Source organism: Emys orbicularis, chromosome 5 (genome assembly GCF_028017835.1).
Source record: "Emys orbicularis isolate rEmyOrb1 chromosome 5, rEmyOrb1.hap1, whole genome shotgun sequence".
Lineage (NCBI taxonomy): Eukaryota > Metazoa > Chordata > Testudines > Emydidae > Emys > Emys orbicularis.
In genome coordinates this window covers 107105522-107124127 of record NC_088687.1, presented here as the reverse complement: position 1 = coordinate 107124127, position 18606 = coordinate 107105522, and the positions used below count along the sequence as shown (strand labels likewise).

Sequence of the window (18606 nt, the reverse complement as noted above, 5' to 3'; positions counted from 1 at the left end):
GCATTCCAGGATCTCCTAACTGACATAGCAGAGACCCTGGATATCCAAACAATGGTCATACAAGGGAAATCACTCAAACTCTTTGACATCCTGACAGCACCAGTCCGGCCAGAATTGTAATTCTGATAAATGAAGGCATACTGGAAACAGCCAAGGGGCTCTGGCAAACCCCAGCTGCCATCCAGCCTACATCTTAAAGGGTAGAGAAGCAGTATCAGGTACCTTCATAAAACTTTGAGCACTTTTATTCCCACCCAAACCCAGGATCATTAATAGTTTCAACATTCCCATTCAGTGCCAAGAGAAAAGATGCTTCACACACTCAGTTTTTCCAGGATAATGCTTTATATATATATTGTCAGGACCAAATCTTTCAGACTGTCACCATGTCTGTTTGCTTACTTAGCCAATAGTCTTAAAGGTCTTAAAGGCTTCAGAAATGTGCCTGTATAAGAAATCTTTACATTGGCCACGTAGAGTAACTCATTGACCTTTGTCAAACACTATGTCTTGGACTTACCTGCCTGATCAGATGCCAAGTTCAGGAGAGTAGTAGTACAATCACTGTTTGACTGATGCAGCTGGAACTCCTCATTCCCACCATCCTGAGGGGCTACTGCTTGCCAGTCACTTACAGTGGAATCCACATTGACACATACTCAAAGAAGAAAGAACACTTATTTACCCAACAGCAACTGTGATTCTTTGAGGTGTTGTAGTCAGTGTGGACCTCATGACATGCCCTTCATCCCTACTTCCCAGAGCCCTCAGCTACCATGGGCTTCAAATTATGAGGGAACTGAGGAAGGCTTGGGGCCATTCTGCCCTTTATGCCCTCGCAGAAAAGCATGAGGAGAATAGGGTGCAAGTGCAGCACTGACAGATAGTGCTATTAAAAAAATATCTGATCTCACATGCACGAGGCACATATGTACCTACAATGGATGCCACACGGACTACATCTCAAAGGATCGCAGTTACTGTTGTAGGATAAGTAACCATTCTTTCATCATATGTTGACATCTGAGAGCTTATAAATTGATATTGTTGATCAGAGTTTAAGGAATCTGTAAAGTGAATTTTCATGTCAGTAATATCATTAATCAAATATATTTACTGAAAGGGTCATAATATATGTAAGTCAACATACATTCCTGGTCATTTCCAGTACTCTTTAAAAAAAAATTATGGACACTCTACAGTTTTGTGTTTTGCATGAAGGTGAACTATAATGACAGTCAGGTTTTTTCAAAGTAAGTAAAAATGTAATACTTTGGGGTTTTTTAGGATTAGTAGTGTCCTGATCCAGTAGTATACAGACTATACTATCGCAGTTATATGGTGCTTGGCATCTTGTTGTTGATTATCATAAGGGCCATGGTGAACAACATATATCTGTCCAGAATTTTCTGTTTTTAACATGTATTGAATTAATCAACATCAATGCTCCTTAATTGTTCTGATAGCAAACATATTGCCATCAGTGTCTGTTTCTTTTTATCAGGGAAGCACAGGCCATACTCTTACTCCATGAGGCAAGATACATTGAACTTTTTTAATACATTTGACTGTGAAGATCTGATTCTTAGAAGTCATGCAATATAGAGTTCAGAATTCTAATGTCTGCATTGTCTCTAAACGTGTAATAAATGCTGCAAAATACCAATTAACTTGCACATCATTCTTGGAGAAAGGATTTTGCCAGAATTATATCACATTCATTTAAAGTCAGTGGAATGGGCTAAATGGGCTGTACTGAACTGAATATTATGTGTGTTAATTTTGTGTCAGATAATTCCTACTCAGACTAGTACTAGAGAAAAATGGCAACATTAAAACCTGAATGTGTTTTAAAATGTTAATTTTTAATAATTCACAGAAGTTCCATCACATTTTTAAATGTAGAGAATAAATAGTAATAACCATGCTCAGGGCTTTCAACCTTTTCCATACCACATTCCTCTTTTTCATCTCCCCTTGGATCTCCTCTCTGTCTGTCGGGACCTACCTGGGAAGTTTATTCCTTTAACAATATGGGAAGGGCAGGGAGGTCTCAAATCCCTGACATCTATTCACATCTTCTAGGTGGAGAATGCCTCACATCTCATTAAAGGCATCACTCCACAAGACCCCAAAACCGATAAGCAATAATTTAAATGAAAAAAGGAATTTTCATTTTTTGCAGGGTTTTTTTTAGTAATAATCGGATTATTCTGGATCTTGTGATAGGGCAAAATCAGCATGGGTGGGATTTAATTGACACAACCTGACTCCAAAGAGGTGGTGCTAGCTGGAAAGGGAGGATACACTGATTCATCATACCCCTGAGTAGGCCTCCACATTTTAAAGCAGAACCTCTAGGAGTGGGTGGCAATGCAAACATTTGGGATTGAATGCCCAATGGGGAAATTGCAAAGAAGTTGCCTCAAACTGATATTTCAGTGACTTCTTCTCCCTAGTGGTAAACAGAAAAAGTATGTGTGGCAAGGAGTTTGGGGGAAGGGGGCAAAAATCACAAAGCACACCTCTTGCACTACATTCTTGATTTACCATAACCTTATTCATACCCTCCAATTATCGATGGTCAGAGCTGTGGCTGACTCAGGGCCAGCTCCAGGCACCAGCTAAGGAAGCAGGTGCTTGGGGCGGCCAATACAAAGGGCCGGCACTCCAGCCGTTATTGGGACGGCACGTCCGGGTCTTCGGCAGGAATTCGACGGTGGGTCCCTCAGTCCCTCTCTACCTCTTTGAGCTGCTGCCGAAGAGGAAGAGAGGGAGTGAAGGACCCGCCGCCGAACTGCTGCCAAAGAGTGGAGCGGCACGACTGAGCTGCCGCCGAAGTGCTGCCGATCGGCTTTTTTTTTTTTTTCCCGTCGCTTGGGGCGGCAGAAAACCTGGAGCCAGCCCTAGGCTGAGTGGTTCCATGGTGGAACCTGGGATGGGATGAGGGGAATGGTCTTTGCGTTTTAGGGCCAGATCCTGCAAAGTGGTGAGCATCTCTGTGAGGTTCAGAACACCACCAACTTCAACTAACTTGTAATTGTATTTAGCACCTTGTAGGAAGGATCAGACCTTTAGTGTATTTCTAAACTGCAGCGGAGAGCGTACTTCCTAGTACGAGAGGACAGATGCACTCTAGCTAGCATGCTAAAAATATCAGTGTAGCTGGGGTAGCATGGGCAGTGGCTCAGGCTAACTGCATGAGTATGTACCATGGGCATCTGGGCAAAGTTGTACTCATGCATTAGACCAAGCTGATGCCTGTGCTACCCCTGGCTACACTGCCATGTTTAGCGTGCTAGCTACAGCAGAGCTAGCATATGTCTGTTTACTCATGCTGCCACCTGCAGTTAGGGTGACCAGATGTCCCGATTTTATAGGGACAGTCCTGATTATTGGGTCTTTTTCTTATATAGACTCCTATTACACCCCACCCCAGTCCCGATTTTTCACACTTGCTCTCTGGTCATCCTACCTGCCGTGCAGATGTACCCTTATTTGTTATGGGCCCTGATCTGATCACCCAGTCTCGCTTGCAGATAACTCCTGGTTTGATAGATTATATCCATTTTTGCAGAACAGCATCTAAGTCTGGATCCAGATTTTTTTTTTTTTTTGGGTAGCGATATGTAGTTGGGTCACAATGTAGGCATACTTTTCTGCATAGTGCCAGAATTTATTATTATTTATTTGTATTGTGGTAGCACCTAGGAGCCTCAGACTTGGACCAGGACCCCACTGTAATAGGTACGGTACAGACACAGAACAAAAAGATGATCCCTGCCTCAAAGACCTTCTAGTCTAAGTAATGAGCTGAGAAGACATCTAAGGAAATTCGTAAAACAGTTGTGCAGTCAGGGAGAATTTAGCTAATACATGCTACTATCACTCCTTGAACTCTACTCCAGACAAAGCCTTTAACAGAACAGTAAGACCTATCCTCACATCTCTGTATGCTAACTATCATGCACAAAATAAAGGGCCAGTTTATCAGCTGGTGCAAATCAGCAAAGCTCCATGGAGTTGCACCAGTTTATGTCATCTGGAGTTCTCCCCACCCTTTGCAGTTTTCTGTACCTGTATATATGTATCTTGTCTGTACTTGTTAGTGTGTTGTCTTTAATATGTTTCACTGTTTACTGTGGGAGTGAATATGAGTTATCCCTGCTTGTCTGGTATCTCACATTATAGGATGCTTTCACTGCAGCATGTTACAATACACATTTTTCAAGGGAGGATGTAACCATCAGACGTGCATATTTATATATTATCTCAACTGGGAAGCAGAATGCATTCCTCTTGCCAAAAAACAGATGCATGTATATGTCTTATGTACACATGCCGTTTTGACTAAAAACAAAGCTTCTTCCCTTCCTGTCTTAAATGTCGGGGTATTTTTTAGAATACTATGTACTATAGTTTCAGGCATTCACTTTTATAGCATATTCTGCCACATGAACATGAGGTTAAGGGGAGTGTTGGCTAGGACAGACACACTGCACCTCAGCCACACAGCTGCAGGCAAGATAACGGAATGTCTTCCTTTTTCTATGTTCATGTAATATGGATGCTATCCTGCTTCCACTGAGCAGAGTTTTATCACTTATTTCAGCAGGAACAGGATTGCAACCTTTTTCTTCATTTGGGGAGTTAGGTAGGGAAAATACATTTCTCTTCAATCTTCCTCTGGTAAGTTTTCTGTATGAACTGGTGGATTTAGCCAATGTGAGGTCAATGCAGTGATCTGTGACTCAGACTGCAGAGCTCTCGAGTCATTGATCACACCAAATTGCTCACAGCTATTCTGTACCTTTAGTATTGTATTGTGTCACATTTCACCACTCTTCACCAGGATTGGAATTTAGAATGCCTCTTCTCCCCACCCACCCCGGCGGAAGCTCATTCAATGTCTCTCTGTGGGGGTGGCACTCATCCCAGGTTACATTTACTTACCTTGTGGAGGTTATACATATTCTACTCTAAAACGCTGCTATTTTGCTGCACTCCTCCTAAGGCAGAATGAAAGTCGCAATACAAAAGAAATGTGTTGAGCAGCACTGGTTCAGATGCTCTCCACTGCATTGCTCAGTTGCTCCTGCCATCCTCTCTAAACATAATAACTCACCTGTGTAAGTGTAATGTTGTCATTATAAATGAAAATATAAAAACCAGCTCAAGGGGGAAGGAGAAAAGTTAAGAAGTATCATGTTACAGAATATGTAAACACTGAGTGACTTCCTACTTTTCAGTTCAGTGTGTCAGCCCTGCTTCAAAGCTAGAAATGAGAGGAGTAGAGTTATTTAAAAATAACTGCAGTGGTATCATCTTATAACTAAGTTGCTTTTCCTGTCACAGAACAACCTCAGCATAAGCACAGGTTCACTATTACTGGATTTGCACTTTGTGCCTTGCAAAGCATTGAAAAATTCAAGCCTTTCACTTTAATTGATTATAAATGGAATGTCACTGTATGCAGGCTCCAGAGTACTATTAGGAGGCCAGTTCATTGAACCCCAAACCCAAGCCCAGGACCCAGCCTGAGTAGTAATGCTGGGCACTGGGTAGATGAATTGAGGGTGGGAGGGAAGGAATCCTTCTAGGCCTTGGAGCAACTGTGGAGGCTACTCCATAGAGGCTTCCACAGGACTTTATATGCCTCATCCCTTACTCTACATAGGGACAGTTCAAATAGTAGTAGTTTCTCTGGCTCTGTCTTCTAGTTGTCTACCCATTTCCACCTAGGACTCTGTGCTGCAAAGAGGGTGTGCAACACATACAACCAGCACTACTTCTGCTGCCAGGGGTCCCTTTGTAGCAGTAGGGGAGGTGCAGGATTTGTCCCTCTAAGCATAATGCTGTGTATTAAAATGAAAGAATATTGAAATTAGAGCTCAGGATACACTGACAGCTTTCACTTACACATCATATTTTAACCTTATTTTAAAAAAATAATGTCTTGATGTTTTAATTGTTTAGCTGGGAGCATCATTTTTTGTTGACATTCTCTTTTTGCTTTAGAGCCATAGGAAGTTTGCCAGTTGTGTATAAAACTAAAATAGGTAAATAGACTTATTTTAAGTACATTCTGCATTTTGTGTTTCTTGTTTTGAAAACCTTTATAACTGGCACAAACCTTTTCCTCCTACCCCCCTTTTAAGACAACTGAGTTGTTTTCTGGACCATAGTATATCACCAGTTTGGAATGTATTAGGAGCTTTTAACATTCCTGCTAAATAATATGCCCATATTTTCCAAAACAAAAAATATCTCATCTCCAATGTAATAAAGTCAGGCAACTGGTCAGCTTACATGGTCACAAAGTGAAGAAATGAATATAGCAACCATGTCAGAACAGTGGAAATAGCCTCTGACTTCTGTCAAGGTAATGAGAATAGTGAACTTTACTGGACTTACTTATCCTTAACTTTCCATATAGTGCATACTTGTGTTTGAGAGTATTCTTAAATTATCTGAAAAAAGTCATGGTAGAGAAAAATGGCAGATTATCAAAAACACATATCTGTGTTTGGCATCCATTTAAAATTCTTTAAAGTCCAATAGAGTAACAAAATGCAGTGAGTAGAAGTGGCTCTCTCCAGTACTAAAGAAAATATGATAGCTAGTTACTCAGCTCTAAAACTATAAGGACAAAGGACTTTACCATTACTTAAATACAAGGGTATATGTGAGCATATGCATATGTGTGTAAACTGTCAATAGCAAATAACACAGTATGTAATCTAACATATGACATGGAATACAAATGATCCATACATCTCACAGTTCAGAATATTAACGGCCTTATTCTACCCTGCTGTTTTAAAACACCTGGGAAGGGCTCTAAAATTCCTATGAGGTTCAACAAGCTGATTTGCTGCAGAATGTTCCATTTAAGGAGGAGGGGCTTCTGGTCTTGTGGTGTGGCAAGGGATATAACCATCAAAATCCACCTTGCTGAGGTTCCTTAGGGGAAAAGAAGCTTAGATCACACAGGGCCAGGGTCCCTGCACAGAAGCTCTAACTCTCTCTATTGTTGTCTGTCCCCTTTTCCCACTTTAGTAGCATTGGCTCTCCACATCTTTTGTGGTTTATTTGCCCCATTTTGCACTGTTTACATTTACCTCTCTTCTTCTCATAATGGGCGTACTGTAGAGCTATGAGTAAAACTGACATACCAACACTTTATAGCAACAAACATAAGCAAACTTTAAAGTTTGAAGATTTAGCATGATAATACCACAGGTCTGTTAACCTCATTTTTTTTCTTATATTAACAACAACAATCACATTTATAATCTGTGCTGATTTACTTGTTCCAGGAGTTCTTGTTCATTAGTTTATATCCATAATGCTACCTAGTTACCAACCTATTGAACATTAGCACTTAAATATTGCTTTACACCTTCAAAGCATACCTCAGTCAAACAAAGGGACCGATCTTTAAACCTGTGTGGAGTCTCATTCATTCCTTTGCAGGATTGTAGCTTTTGTTAGTATTCATGTTTGCACAGTGTTTTGAAAATCCAAAGTGATAATGTCAATATGATTGTTAAGATGACAGCAAGGTGAAATTATATATACATATTAGGTTGTAACAAAACCTAAAACACTAGAAAACTAGACTATATTTTAATCTCTAATCTATTTGCACATGCCACTTTTTTATTAGTGTAATATTACTAATATACACTAATAAACAAGTGTCATGTGCAAATAGATTAGAGATTAAAATATAGTCTAGTTTTCTAGTGTTATAGGTTTTGTTGCAACCTAAAAATACAGTTTATTAATAGTAAATTAAATGTGTTATTATTGTTTGTTATTACAGGTACAATATTTCAAAAACCTAATGTCTATTAACTTTCACTAAAATGAATTGAAATGTGTAATATGTTTCAATGGGAGGTAGACACCTAGCTTTTTTTTTTTTTAATTCCCAGTCTACATTTAAGTGTCTTCTAAATGTTGAGAGTAGAACTCACCCACTTCTTGGAATACTCTTGAGTGTCAGAGTTCAGTATGTAAACTTTCATAGTGACAATTATTTCTTCTGTAATCTCTGACATTTTGAATGAACACGAATCCATAATAATCAACATTTGAATGGTCCCAGTGGGAGCATCTGGTTTCAGCTGTGCCAGTGGTACTTTAAAGGCTTTATAAAGTCAGCTGGCAGCATACCCAATCTCCAGGCATTAAATTTTATGGCAAAAGAGCTAAGAGAGACTAAACATTTCTGTTTCCTGTTATCTTTCTTACGTGGATGGGCTTCCAAAACCACAGACAATGATTTTAAAAAGGTCTATGTGTGTGTTAGTGTTACCAGCAGCCACGACATAATTCAAATTTGAGCATTTATCTTGTAAATCTTGTATAGTTTTTCTCTTACCTGATATAGGTTTTTTGAAACAGATTTATTGCCAGACTGAATGAAGGTACTTGATAGTGTTGCAAACTGAAAAATCCATGACATTCCTAATGCAATGTCAAACACTTCAAATTGTTTATTTTAAATTAGACAAAACTTCAAAGTTTTATGTTCAGTTAGTCAACATTAAAATATTAGTATGTTTTAAGTCATGTTTTGAGAATCATTTGTTCAAAGACCTAACTTTTCAGTGACATTCAGAATCTTTTCTCTTGCAGCCATTTCGTAGAGTGACGTTTTCTGTTGTGAGTCAGCCTCAGGACCCACATCAAGGGTCATTGCAGAGTTGCTATGACAGCGGTCTGGAGGAGTCAGAAACACCAAGCAGTAAGAGTTCATCAGGGCCAAGACTGGGTGCCCTTCCACTCCCAGAGGACAACTACGAAAGGACTACGCCGGATGGCAGTGTTGGTGAGGCAGAGCATATGGAAAATGGTAGGGGCAAACACAACATTCACACACATAATCACACTAGTGAGCCATAATAAGTAGACTTGTGGAAAGGTCAGTCCAAAATAATAAAATAAAATAGCTTAAATTATAACTATTTTATTTTAAATGGTAAAATTTGTTAAAATGCAGCCATACAAAATAATGGAACATAACCATACAAATAAAATCAGCAGGATTTTTTTTTACATTATTTTAAAACTACATTGCTGAAACAGTTAAATAATTTAAAAAAATCAGTGCAGGGGCTGGGTTCAAGGAAATTAAATTGCATACACAATGTTTTTTTTTTTTTAACAAAAGGAACTGATAAGGGACATGTGTTCTATTTTCTACTTCCATTTTTTTTGTCATACAATCATTGCTTATGACGTTTTCCTGAAATTGAATTTGTGCAGCATCAGCATAAAGAAAATAGGAACTAAAAATCTCCTTCTAGAGTCTTCCCTTTCCCCCAATATTATGCAACGTGTTTTCAAAACAATATTGAGGTTTCTACTCCATGTTGAATTATTTAGAAAAGGAAAGCACGGTTTGATTTTTTCCTCCACGGTATATTGTGGAAAATACTTTTAGAACATATCATTTAAATCAAGGATTTTTTATATATATGGGGATGGGGTGGGGAATGCATCCTGATTTGCAGTATGAGTAATTCTTCAGCAATTACAAAATTATGGTAATTAAATACTTAATAGTTTGCAATTTTCTTTTTTGTCTACAATTAGAAAATAGTGGACTTTAAAATACTTTTCTATAATAGATCTTAAATAATTTACTGTTCCACACTTATTGACCCTTATCTAAAGCTCTTTGAAGTCAATGTGCATTGACTTCAGTGAGCTTTGGGTGATGCCCTTAAACTATATAGTAGATTACTTTATGTCAAAGATTACCGCATGTCAAAGAGTACATAGTGCTGACGTGTGAAATGAGGAGTTTGCTAATCAAGTTTGTATAGTTGTGTATGTGAGGAAGATGGAGTCTCATCAGCTCCTCAAACCCAGTATAGATTTTGTTTGGCTTTGTGCATGACTTTAGCTTCTTTCAAAGGCTTAGATCAGCAGTTAAAATTGTTCTTGTTTTATTGCTAAAATAGACATATTGACCCAATAAAAATAGATCATGCTCTGTGGTTAGGAAATTGACAAATCTAATGTATATGAGGGAGAAGGACTGCAGCAGTCTGCATTTGCTGAAGGTCTGCATTTCAGCAATGCATGACTATTTCAAGTCATACAGAATAATGGACACTCCCCGCCCCCAGTGGAAATAATAATTATCCTAAATTCAGTTATCATTTTCCCATTTATATATGTGTAAAGCTGTTGGGAGCCTGCTTCCTAAATTGTTATTTATTTTTATTCTTGTTAATTTAAGGGTGAAATTTAGTGCTTAGGAAAATGAGGCTAAAGCACTGGCTATATCCAGGTAGATACAGTGCAATGAAGGCAAGTATTTTTGAGATTTAACTGAATAAGTTCACAGTTCTTCTGAAACTGTCTGAAGCACAATATATATAACGCAATATATAAACACGGAATCTTGGATGAACTGTAAGACTATGATTTATCCTAACTTTTGATGTGCTCTTCAGTAGATAATAAAAGTGGTCTTATCCAAATTTATTCTCAGAAATTCCAACATACAGTGGACTCTAGTTTGCTTAAATTTTGGAAATTGTGGGGCAACTACCATTATACTATATTAATTATTAAACTTTAAAATGAAATTAAAAGGAGGACAAAGGTAACTTTTCTTTGTTAGGATTACATATTTACCCTTTGAAATTAGACAGATTTCAGAATAAGTAGAAGCACAACCAGATCAAACTACTAAATGTACTTATTATGCCATGAACACCTCCAAAACAAGAGTAGCATGATAGAAGTCTCAAATTGTATAATGCAAGGATTACAGACAGTAAGGGAGACTTTTTGTCATATTCACAAAATCTTGAACTGAACCCTGTGAAAAGTGGGTGACATTGCGATGAAAATTATACTCTACTGACTTTTGAATTCTGCTGTCACTTTTTAAAACAGGATTTAGACAGTGGCATGTCATCTGCCTCCAGTAATTTTTGTTAGCATTAGTCAATAGGTGATGACAGAACAAGATGCAATGCACTTTTGGTCCTCTATAAATGTAGCATTTGACATTTGAGTGAGTGCTTTCTCTGATCCAAATTTTAAGATGACTTGTCTAGCTATATAGAACAATTGTATTGCTCAAATTCTGGTAATTTAATCTTCAATATTAATGGATCATTCTGACATAAATAGAATTGGAATTGAAACCTGTCAAGTATTCATTTGTCATATTTAATTGGAATCTCGGTAATCTGCAGTGTTTTGGTTGGTTAGGTTTTAATCAGGATTTGTATTGGATTTTCATTTGGATTTTCCATGGAAACAGCACTTTGAAAGCTATCTTAGTTTTTAATTGTTATTACTTCAAATATTTACCATTTAATTTAAACCGGTGCAAAACAATGCAGTTATAACTAATTACTTTGGATTTACTTTCATTTTAAAGTTTGAGGAGATAATTTTCAGCACAGTAATGTAAAACCTTCTGATACCTTTGATGCATTCTCTGTGCAAGATAGGAACACTAATGAAAACAAGGCACCTTTCATGTTTCAGCAAGTGGAAGAAGGCTGAATCTACTGCAGCCAGAGTAAATACTGGTAATGAAATGCAACTTCCCAAATTTGTTGGTTAGATGTCTCTTTCTCCTTTTCGGGTTAGCATAAAACAGAGAATTGAAACAATAATGCAAGTAGGTTGGTTTTCTTTATAATAAACTGTACAGTGTATTACCAGCCTACATGAATGTCAGATGTAGATTGAAGTTTGGTTTGCATTATTAGCTGTGGTGTCAGCAGTGGTGAGTGGGGTGGGGTGGAAGAAATGTTAGCAGACGGGATGTGAAAATGCAGTATGAAAAGATTTGCTAATTCGTAAGATCTGGAGAACCAGAAATAACTTCTGAGTCTTTTTCCCCTGCCCTTGCAGCTTTCCTTACAAGGAAACCCTACTCATTTGTGCAATCTTGTCCAACACACATCAATTGTTTCTCTAATGTGGTCATTAAAAAGTCATTATTTTATCAGAAATTGCACACTTCTTTTCTCAAGAGGACATATTATTTTTCTTTACATCTTGATTTTTATATTGTAAATATAGGCATTGTCATACTGGATCAGATTCTTGGTCTATCAAGCACAGTATTCTGTTTCTGACAGTGACCAGTAAGTACCAGATACTTCATAGGCATGTACAAGAAACCACATAATAGAAAACTGTGGAATAACTTTCTCTCCTGACCTCTATTAGGCCTGGTCTACATTAGAAAATTAGATTGGTTTAAATACATCAGTCAGAGGTGTGAAAAATCTACACCCCCTGAGCAATGTAGTTAAGCTGACCTAACTCCCTGTGTTAGGTAAGTGCTAGGAAAATAGAAGATTTTTTCTGTCAACCTAGGCACCACCTCTCAGGGAGGTGTATTACCTGTGTGGATGGGAGAACCCCTTCCATCGGTTTAGGTAGTGTCTGCATTGTAGCTTTTTAAGTGAAGACAAACCCTTAGGTAGTGGTCTGCTTATGCTCTGAATCATGAAGGTTTATATTTTCTAAAAGATTATTCATCCTATCTCATTTAATTATAATTATTGTCACTGTGAATACATGCAATTTTATGAATTCTACTAAATTATTGGCCTCAGTGATCTCTTGTGGCAGTATGTTCCATGAGTTAATTATCAGTTCTGTAAAAAACTATTCATTTTTATCAATTTTATGTTTGTTTTCTTTAAACCACACTGAATATCCCATTGTTCTTGTATTATGAGAGAGAGTAAATAAAAGTGCTCAATTTACCTTTTCTATCCTTATTTTTATACCTTTATCATGTGGCTTCATATTTATTTCTTCTCTGAACTACATTCAAAGCCTTTCCAATCTTTCCTCATAGATAAAGTCTTGTTGTGCATCTAAAACGTTTGTTGCCTGTCTCTGAACTTTAATATCTGCTAGATGTTTTCTGAGATAGGGGTGACCAGAACTGAACACAGTATTCCAGGTGAGGGCATGACAATATTTTCAGTATTATTTTCTATCCCATTTTTTACACATGCTGTCATTAGGGCAATCCTTTTCAATGACATGTCTGTAATGATGCCCATGTCTTTTTCCATGGGGCTAATTTAGAACCTGACAGTGTGTATGATTAGTTCAAATAAATCCTTCTGATGTGCACAACTCTGATTTTGTCAACAAAACATTTCATCTTTCATCTTGTTGTCTATTCAAATAGCTTTGTTAGGCCCATCTGAAGTTCCTCACAGTCCTCTCTAGTTGCAATTAAACAAAATAATTTATATTTATATACATTTATAATGTACTTACCGGCATATATATATATATATATATATTTGTATTTTGTAGCACCTTTCATCCAAGGACAAGGAAGGAAAGTACAACCATTCATTAAGTCTCATGGCAAGCTTTTCAGAGGACAGCTGTGGCCCACTAGGTTGAGCATGGGACTGGGAGTCAAGAGTTCTGTTTCTGTCTCTACCACTGGCTTAGTCAAGTCACTCAAACTCCTTGTGTCTCATTGCCAAACCTGTAAAGGTTGGAGAATAGGGATCAGCTGCTTTTATAAAGGGCTTGGATATCTATAGATGAAAATACAAGAAATTATTTATATATCCATCATTTTAAAGAAGGGGGAAACCAAAGCAAAGGAAGTTTAAGTGACTAGCCTAGGATTCACAGGAAGTGAGTGGCAGAGCATGGAATAGAACTCAGAACTCCTGACCCTCATTGCTTATAGTCACTAGATAATTTTCTCCCTCCTAAAAGACAGCAGTAGTTAAATATGCTCCAATCAACAGAAAAATAGCTAAAGGACAAGAAAGAAAACTGGGATTGTCCAGTTCTAGCAATAGGATTTGATTACTGCATTATTTTACCTATGGCAGTTTCAACTTTAGTCCTTAGGTATCAAACGGGTTGTGCAAAATTAGAGATCCATGCTACCAGAGCAAGAGGAGTTAGTTGTGTATAAGATGAGCAGCCTTTTTTTCCCATATGAAGTGTTAGGGGATTTCAGGTTATTAGAAAATAAATACTAAGTGCAATCCAGCTTTGTTCATTTAGGGCCCAGTCTGCCATACTTTCTTTTGTAAAGCGTTAGTCAGCTTCATGGAGTAGGGTAATAAATATGAGTAAAGGTAGGAGAATGTAGCCACACACAGTTTTACAAAAAGAACAGGAGTACTTGTGGCACCTTAGAGACTAACAAATTTATTTGAGCATAAGCTTTCTTGGGCTACAGCCCACTTCATCGGATGCATAGAATGGAACATATAGTGAGGAGATATATATACATACAGAGAACATGAAAAGGTGGGAGTTGCCCAACTAACTCTAAGAGGCTTATTAATTAAGATGAACTGTTGTCAGCAGGAGAAAAAAAACGTTTGTAGTGATAATCAAGATAGCCCATTTAAGACAGTTTGAGAAGAAGCTGTGAGGATACTTAACATGGGGAAATAGATTCAATGTGTGTAATGGCTCAGCCATTCCCAGTCTCTATTTAAGCCTAAATTGATTGTATCTAATTTGCATATCAGTTCAAGTTCAGCAGTTTCTTGTTGGAGTCTGTTATTGAAGCTTTTCTGTTGCAAAATTGCCACCTTTAAATCTGTTACTGAATGGCCAGAGGGGATGAAGTGTTCTCCTACTGGTTTTTGAATGTTATGATTCCTGATGTCAGATTTGTGTCCATTTATTCTTTTGCGTAGAGAGTTTTTTTCTCCTGCTGACAATAGCTCATCTTAATTAATTAGCCTCTTAGATTTGGTTGGGCAACTCATGTTCTCTGTATGTATATATATATCCTCACGATATGTTCCATTCTATGTATCTGATGAAGTGGGCTGTAGCCCACGAAAGCTTATGCTCAAATAAATTTGTTAGTCTCTAAGGTGCCACAAGTACTCCTGTTTTTTTGCGGATACAGACTAACATGGCTGCTACTCTGAAACACAGTTTTACATTTTTCAGAGGATATTAGTGTAAAATTGCTTTTTAGGAACATTAACCCATTTCAGGCCCAAAGTTAAGTATATTTTATATAAACATTACCAAGCAGAAACTCATGGGGTTGTTCCTAAGAGCTGCTGTACATTTATACATTTTTTTGCACTTTTCTTCCCAGACTACTAACATATTTTTAAAAAACCAACCAACTAACCAAACAAACAAAAGCCTGCATAAATGATCATGTTGACATTTCATTTAATTGCTTGAGAAAGAATTTTCATTATTGCTTCTGAAATATGCTGCATGCAGTTATTCACATAAATGAACTCCTGACCCAGGTGATCCTATCATCCTGCCACAAGTGATATTTTGGATCACAATTACACTTTCTGCGATGGAATAAGCCTAGAGACAGTTAATTTTGAGAATGAGCTATTCTGAGACTTGTAAAAAGACAGCCAAATATCTGAGAGAAAGAGAAGAAGATAGTTCAGTTCACATTATAGAATACATAAAACCCTTTGGTGAAAAGGTCTCAAAGTGGCACCAGCCCCTGACAGAATAATAGATGCAAAACCTGCAGATGTATCTCCACATCTATAATGATCAATAGCCCCACAACCCACCCTTCAAGATATATGCACCCTACACATGCCTATCACAACATGTGGTGTACCTCATTCAATGCATTAAATGCCCAGATAACAACTGTGTGAGTGAAACCAGACAATCACTATGCTTTCAAATGAATTCACACAGAATAATAATAAAAGACAAAAACACTGAACACTTTTCACAAAATGATCACTCTTTATCTAACCTCTCAGTCTTCAGCCTCAAAGGAAACCTGCACAATACCTTCAAAAGATGAGCCTGGGAGCTTAAATTCATAACTTTGCTAGACACTAAAAATCATGATTTACAGTTTATTACAACCATCTACAATCCCCTAACCCCACTGTTTTGTCCTATGACTGCAGGGGTGTTAAGGTGCCAGATCTGAAGAAGAGCTCGGCATAGCTAAACTCATCTCTTTCACCAACAGCAGCTGGACCAATACAATATATTACCTCACTCACCTTGTCTCTCCATTATACTAGTGACATCCTACTCCCAATGGGTCTATTTGTGAGTAGATTTTTTGCCCTACTATCTCCTTTCCTTATTAAAAAAATCTTTAGAATTTTTCCCTTCTACAGCTGATGCTTCTGTGAGTTTCTCCACTGTATACTCGATAGTGATATATCACATGCTATCCAACCAACAGATAATATTTCATATATATGAATGGTAGCACCTTTTACATTCAAAGATATATAGTGATTGCTCTTAAACAGTTTATTGTTAGTATTTTGCACCAGAAATTAGGGAGGTATATCTTGCTTGCTTGCTGCTAATAGCTCTTGTTCAGGGATATTACAGGACAATAGTTTATTCCATGTACAGTATTGTATTAGTAGAGAAAAATGTCAACAAGATAAGATGGTTTTAGGACTTGTGTAACTCATACAGGATTATTATTATTTATTTTTATATCTAGTGCTATGTGTTTTCATTGTACTTTATATACATAGAATAAGATACGGGACTAAATACAGCCTTGCAGTGTGTGGTGATCACTCTCATTAAACCCACCTAGGGATGCTGGAACAATTTGTATAGTGGGGGTGCTGAAAGCCACTGAACCAAATAGTAAACACTATATATGATGGAAACCACTTCAAGCCAGCAGGTGCGTCAGTACCCCCAGGCAGGGCCGTAGCAACAAAGAACGTGGCCCCCTCCGAACGGTGGCCCCCTCCGAACATATGTCCGGGCGGGGCCCCTTACAATGCAGAAACTGGAATGCGGTATTTATTTTGCCACTTTTAGGGGCCCCCTTCCTTGCGGGGCCCCCTCCGGTTGGAGGGTACGGAGGGCGCTCGCTACGCCTCTGCCCCCAGGAACCCAAGTTCCAGAACCTATGAACCCACCAGGAGTGGACTGTACATGGCTTCCGCCCTGCTGAATAGTTATTTTTTAGTTAGGTCAGTCTCCAGAAATAGAAATATCGCTTGTGCACTGGCCATTGGTAGAATGTACTTCTGAGTGGCAAAATACCATGTAAAGTGCTTTTGGATCAGTCATGGTTTGGGGTTCTTATAGAATGCATGATGGGGTCTGCTATGATTTTAAAAAAAAAGATCAGTATTATTGAATTTTAAATCCACATTCATACCTATAGCATTGTTTTACCTGGAGGTAACACTGCTCTCTTTTTGCCACTTTCTATCTATTTCTGTCCCGTTTTATTTACATTAGCTCCCTTTTGTGCCTCACAAAGGAGCAGAACATTTGGCCTTTCCTTTTAAATTTAAATTATGAAAAAAAAAGTCTCGTTTCCCTGTAAGCCCCTACTCTCTCAAAAAGAAAAATATGTATAGCAATCACTGTACTGTGCTTATAAAAATAGTACTATAAATCTCAAGTATTTTTTAACTCCTGCTTCACTACTCTTTAGCCTTCTTTTTATCCTTTGAAGACAAAAGACAGCCCTTTTGCATCAGAGCTTCATATTATTACTGCATCCATTACAGGAAAAAGACAGAACAAAGCTATGTATTAGGGTGTCCAGACAGCAAATGTGAAAAATCGGGACAGGGGGTAAGGGGTAATAGGAGCCTATATAAGAAAAAGACCCAAAAATCGGGACTGTCCCTATAAACATCTGGTCACCCTACTATGTATCCTTTGTGTATTCCCATAATCTTTGTTAGAAAGAAGTAAGAGTGTGTGTGTGTGTGTGTGTGTGTACAACTATGAGATCTAGAAAGAGATCTTCTAAAATACTACTTATTTAGAATAATTTAAAATCTTTTGTCCTGCATAAAAGAGACAATATATAATCTGCATTATCCATGACTATCAAATCAGTTTAAAGAGGTAACTATTAATAGTCCAAATTGATAGATGCGGAAACTCAGTCACCAAAAGATTAAGTGACTTGTCTGGCATCATACAGCAAGTTGGTGGTTGAGCGAAGAATTGATCCTGAAGTGAAATCCGGGCCCTATTGAAGTCAATGAGAGTTTTGCAATTGACTTCATTCAGGGCTAGGATTTCACCTAATATCTCCTGAGTCCCAGTGTCCTGCACCAACAGCTAGTCCATGCTGCCTCTGACTAATGCAGATTTAGGGTGATCAGATGTCCTGATTTTATTGGGACAGTCCCGATTTTTGAGTCTTCTTCTTATATAGGCTCCTATTATGCCCTACCCCCTGTCCCAATTTTTCACACTTGCTGTCTGGTCACCCATGCAGATTGCATAATTCCCATTGATGTTATTCTGAGCTCTGAACATGGATTGAAGGCAGAACATGCTCCTAAATTTCCAGACTGAAGGGAGAAGGAACTTCCTATTTGTCTGAAGAATAATTAGCAAGCCTTGCATCTAGTCCAGGTTTTCTCCAGTGAAGAGCCTAATGCAGACAGTAAACAGAAATGTATTTTCCCTCAATTCATTGCACTCCATTCAGTATTGTCTATTTTATTGAGTCTTCCTCAGTTGTTTGAGTATTTGTATTTTATGACTGTTTTTGCAGTTTCCTGGACAACATTAGGTCTTTCAGCTCTTTCTAATCTACAAATATAATGAAGTTCCAAAAGAAATCCTTTACACTGGGCAAAT

At 37.9% G+C, this 18606-nt stretch overlaps 1 protein-coding gene across 3 annotated transcripts in view; it reads left to right on the top strand.

The window, feature by feature from the left end:
* PCDH7 (protocadherin 7) overlaps nt 1-18606 on the top strand; it is a 385049-nt gene that overhangs the window by 167111 nt on the left and 199332 nt on the right. For all 3 annotated transcript variants that reach the window (XM_065405319.1, XM_065405318.1, XM_065405320.1), the window contains one exon: nt 8647-8863. In XM_065405319.1, coding sequence (XP_065261391.1) covers nt 8647-8863 — 217 coding nt within the window. The remainder of the gene's footprint in view (nt 1-8646; nt 8864-18606) is intronic.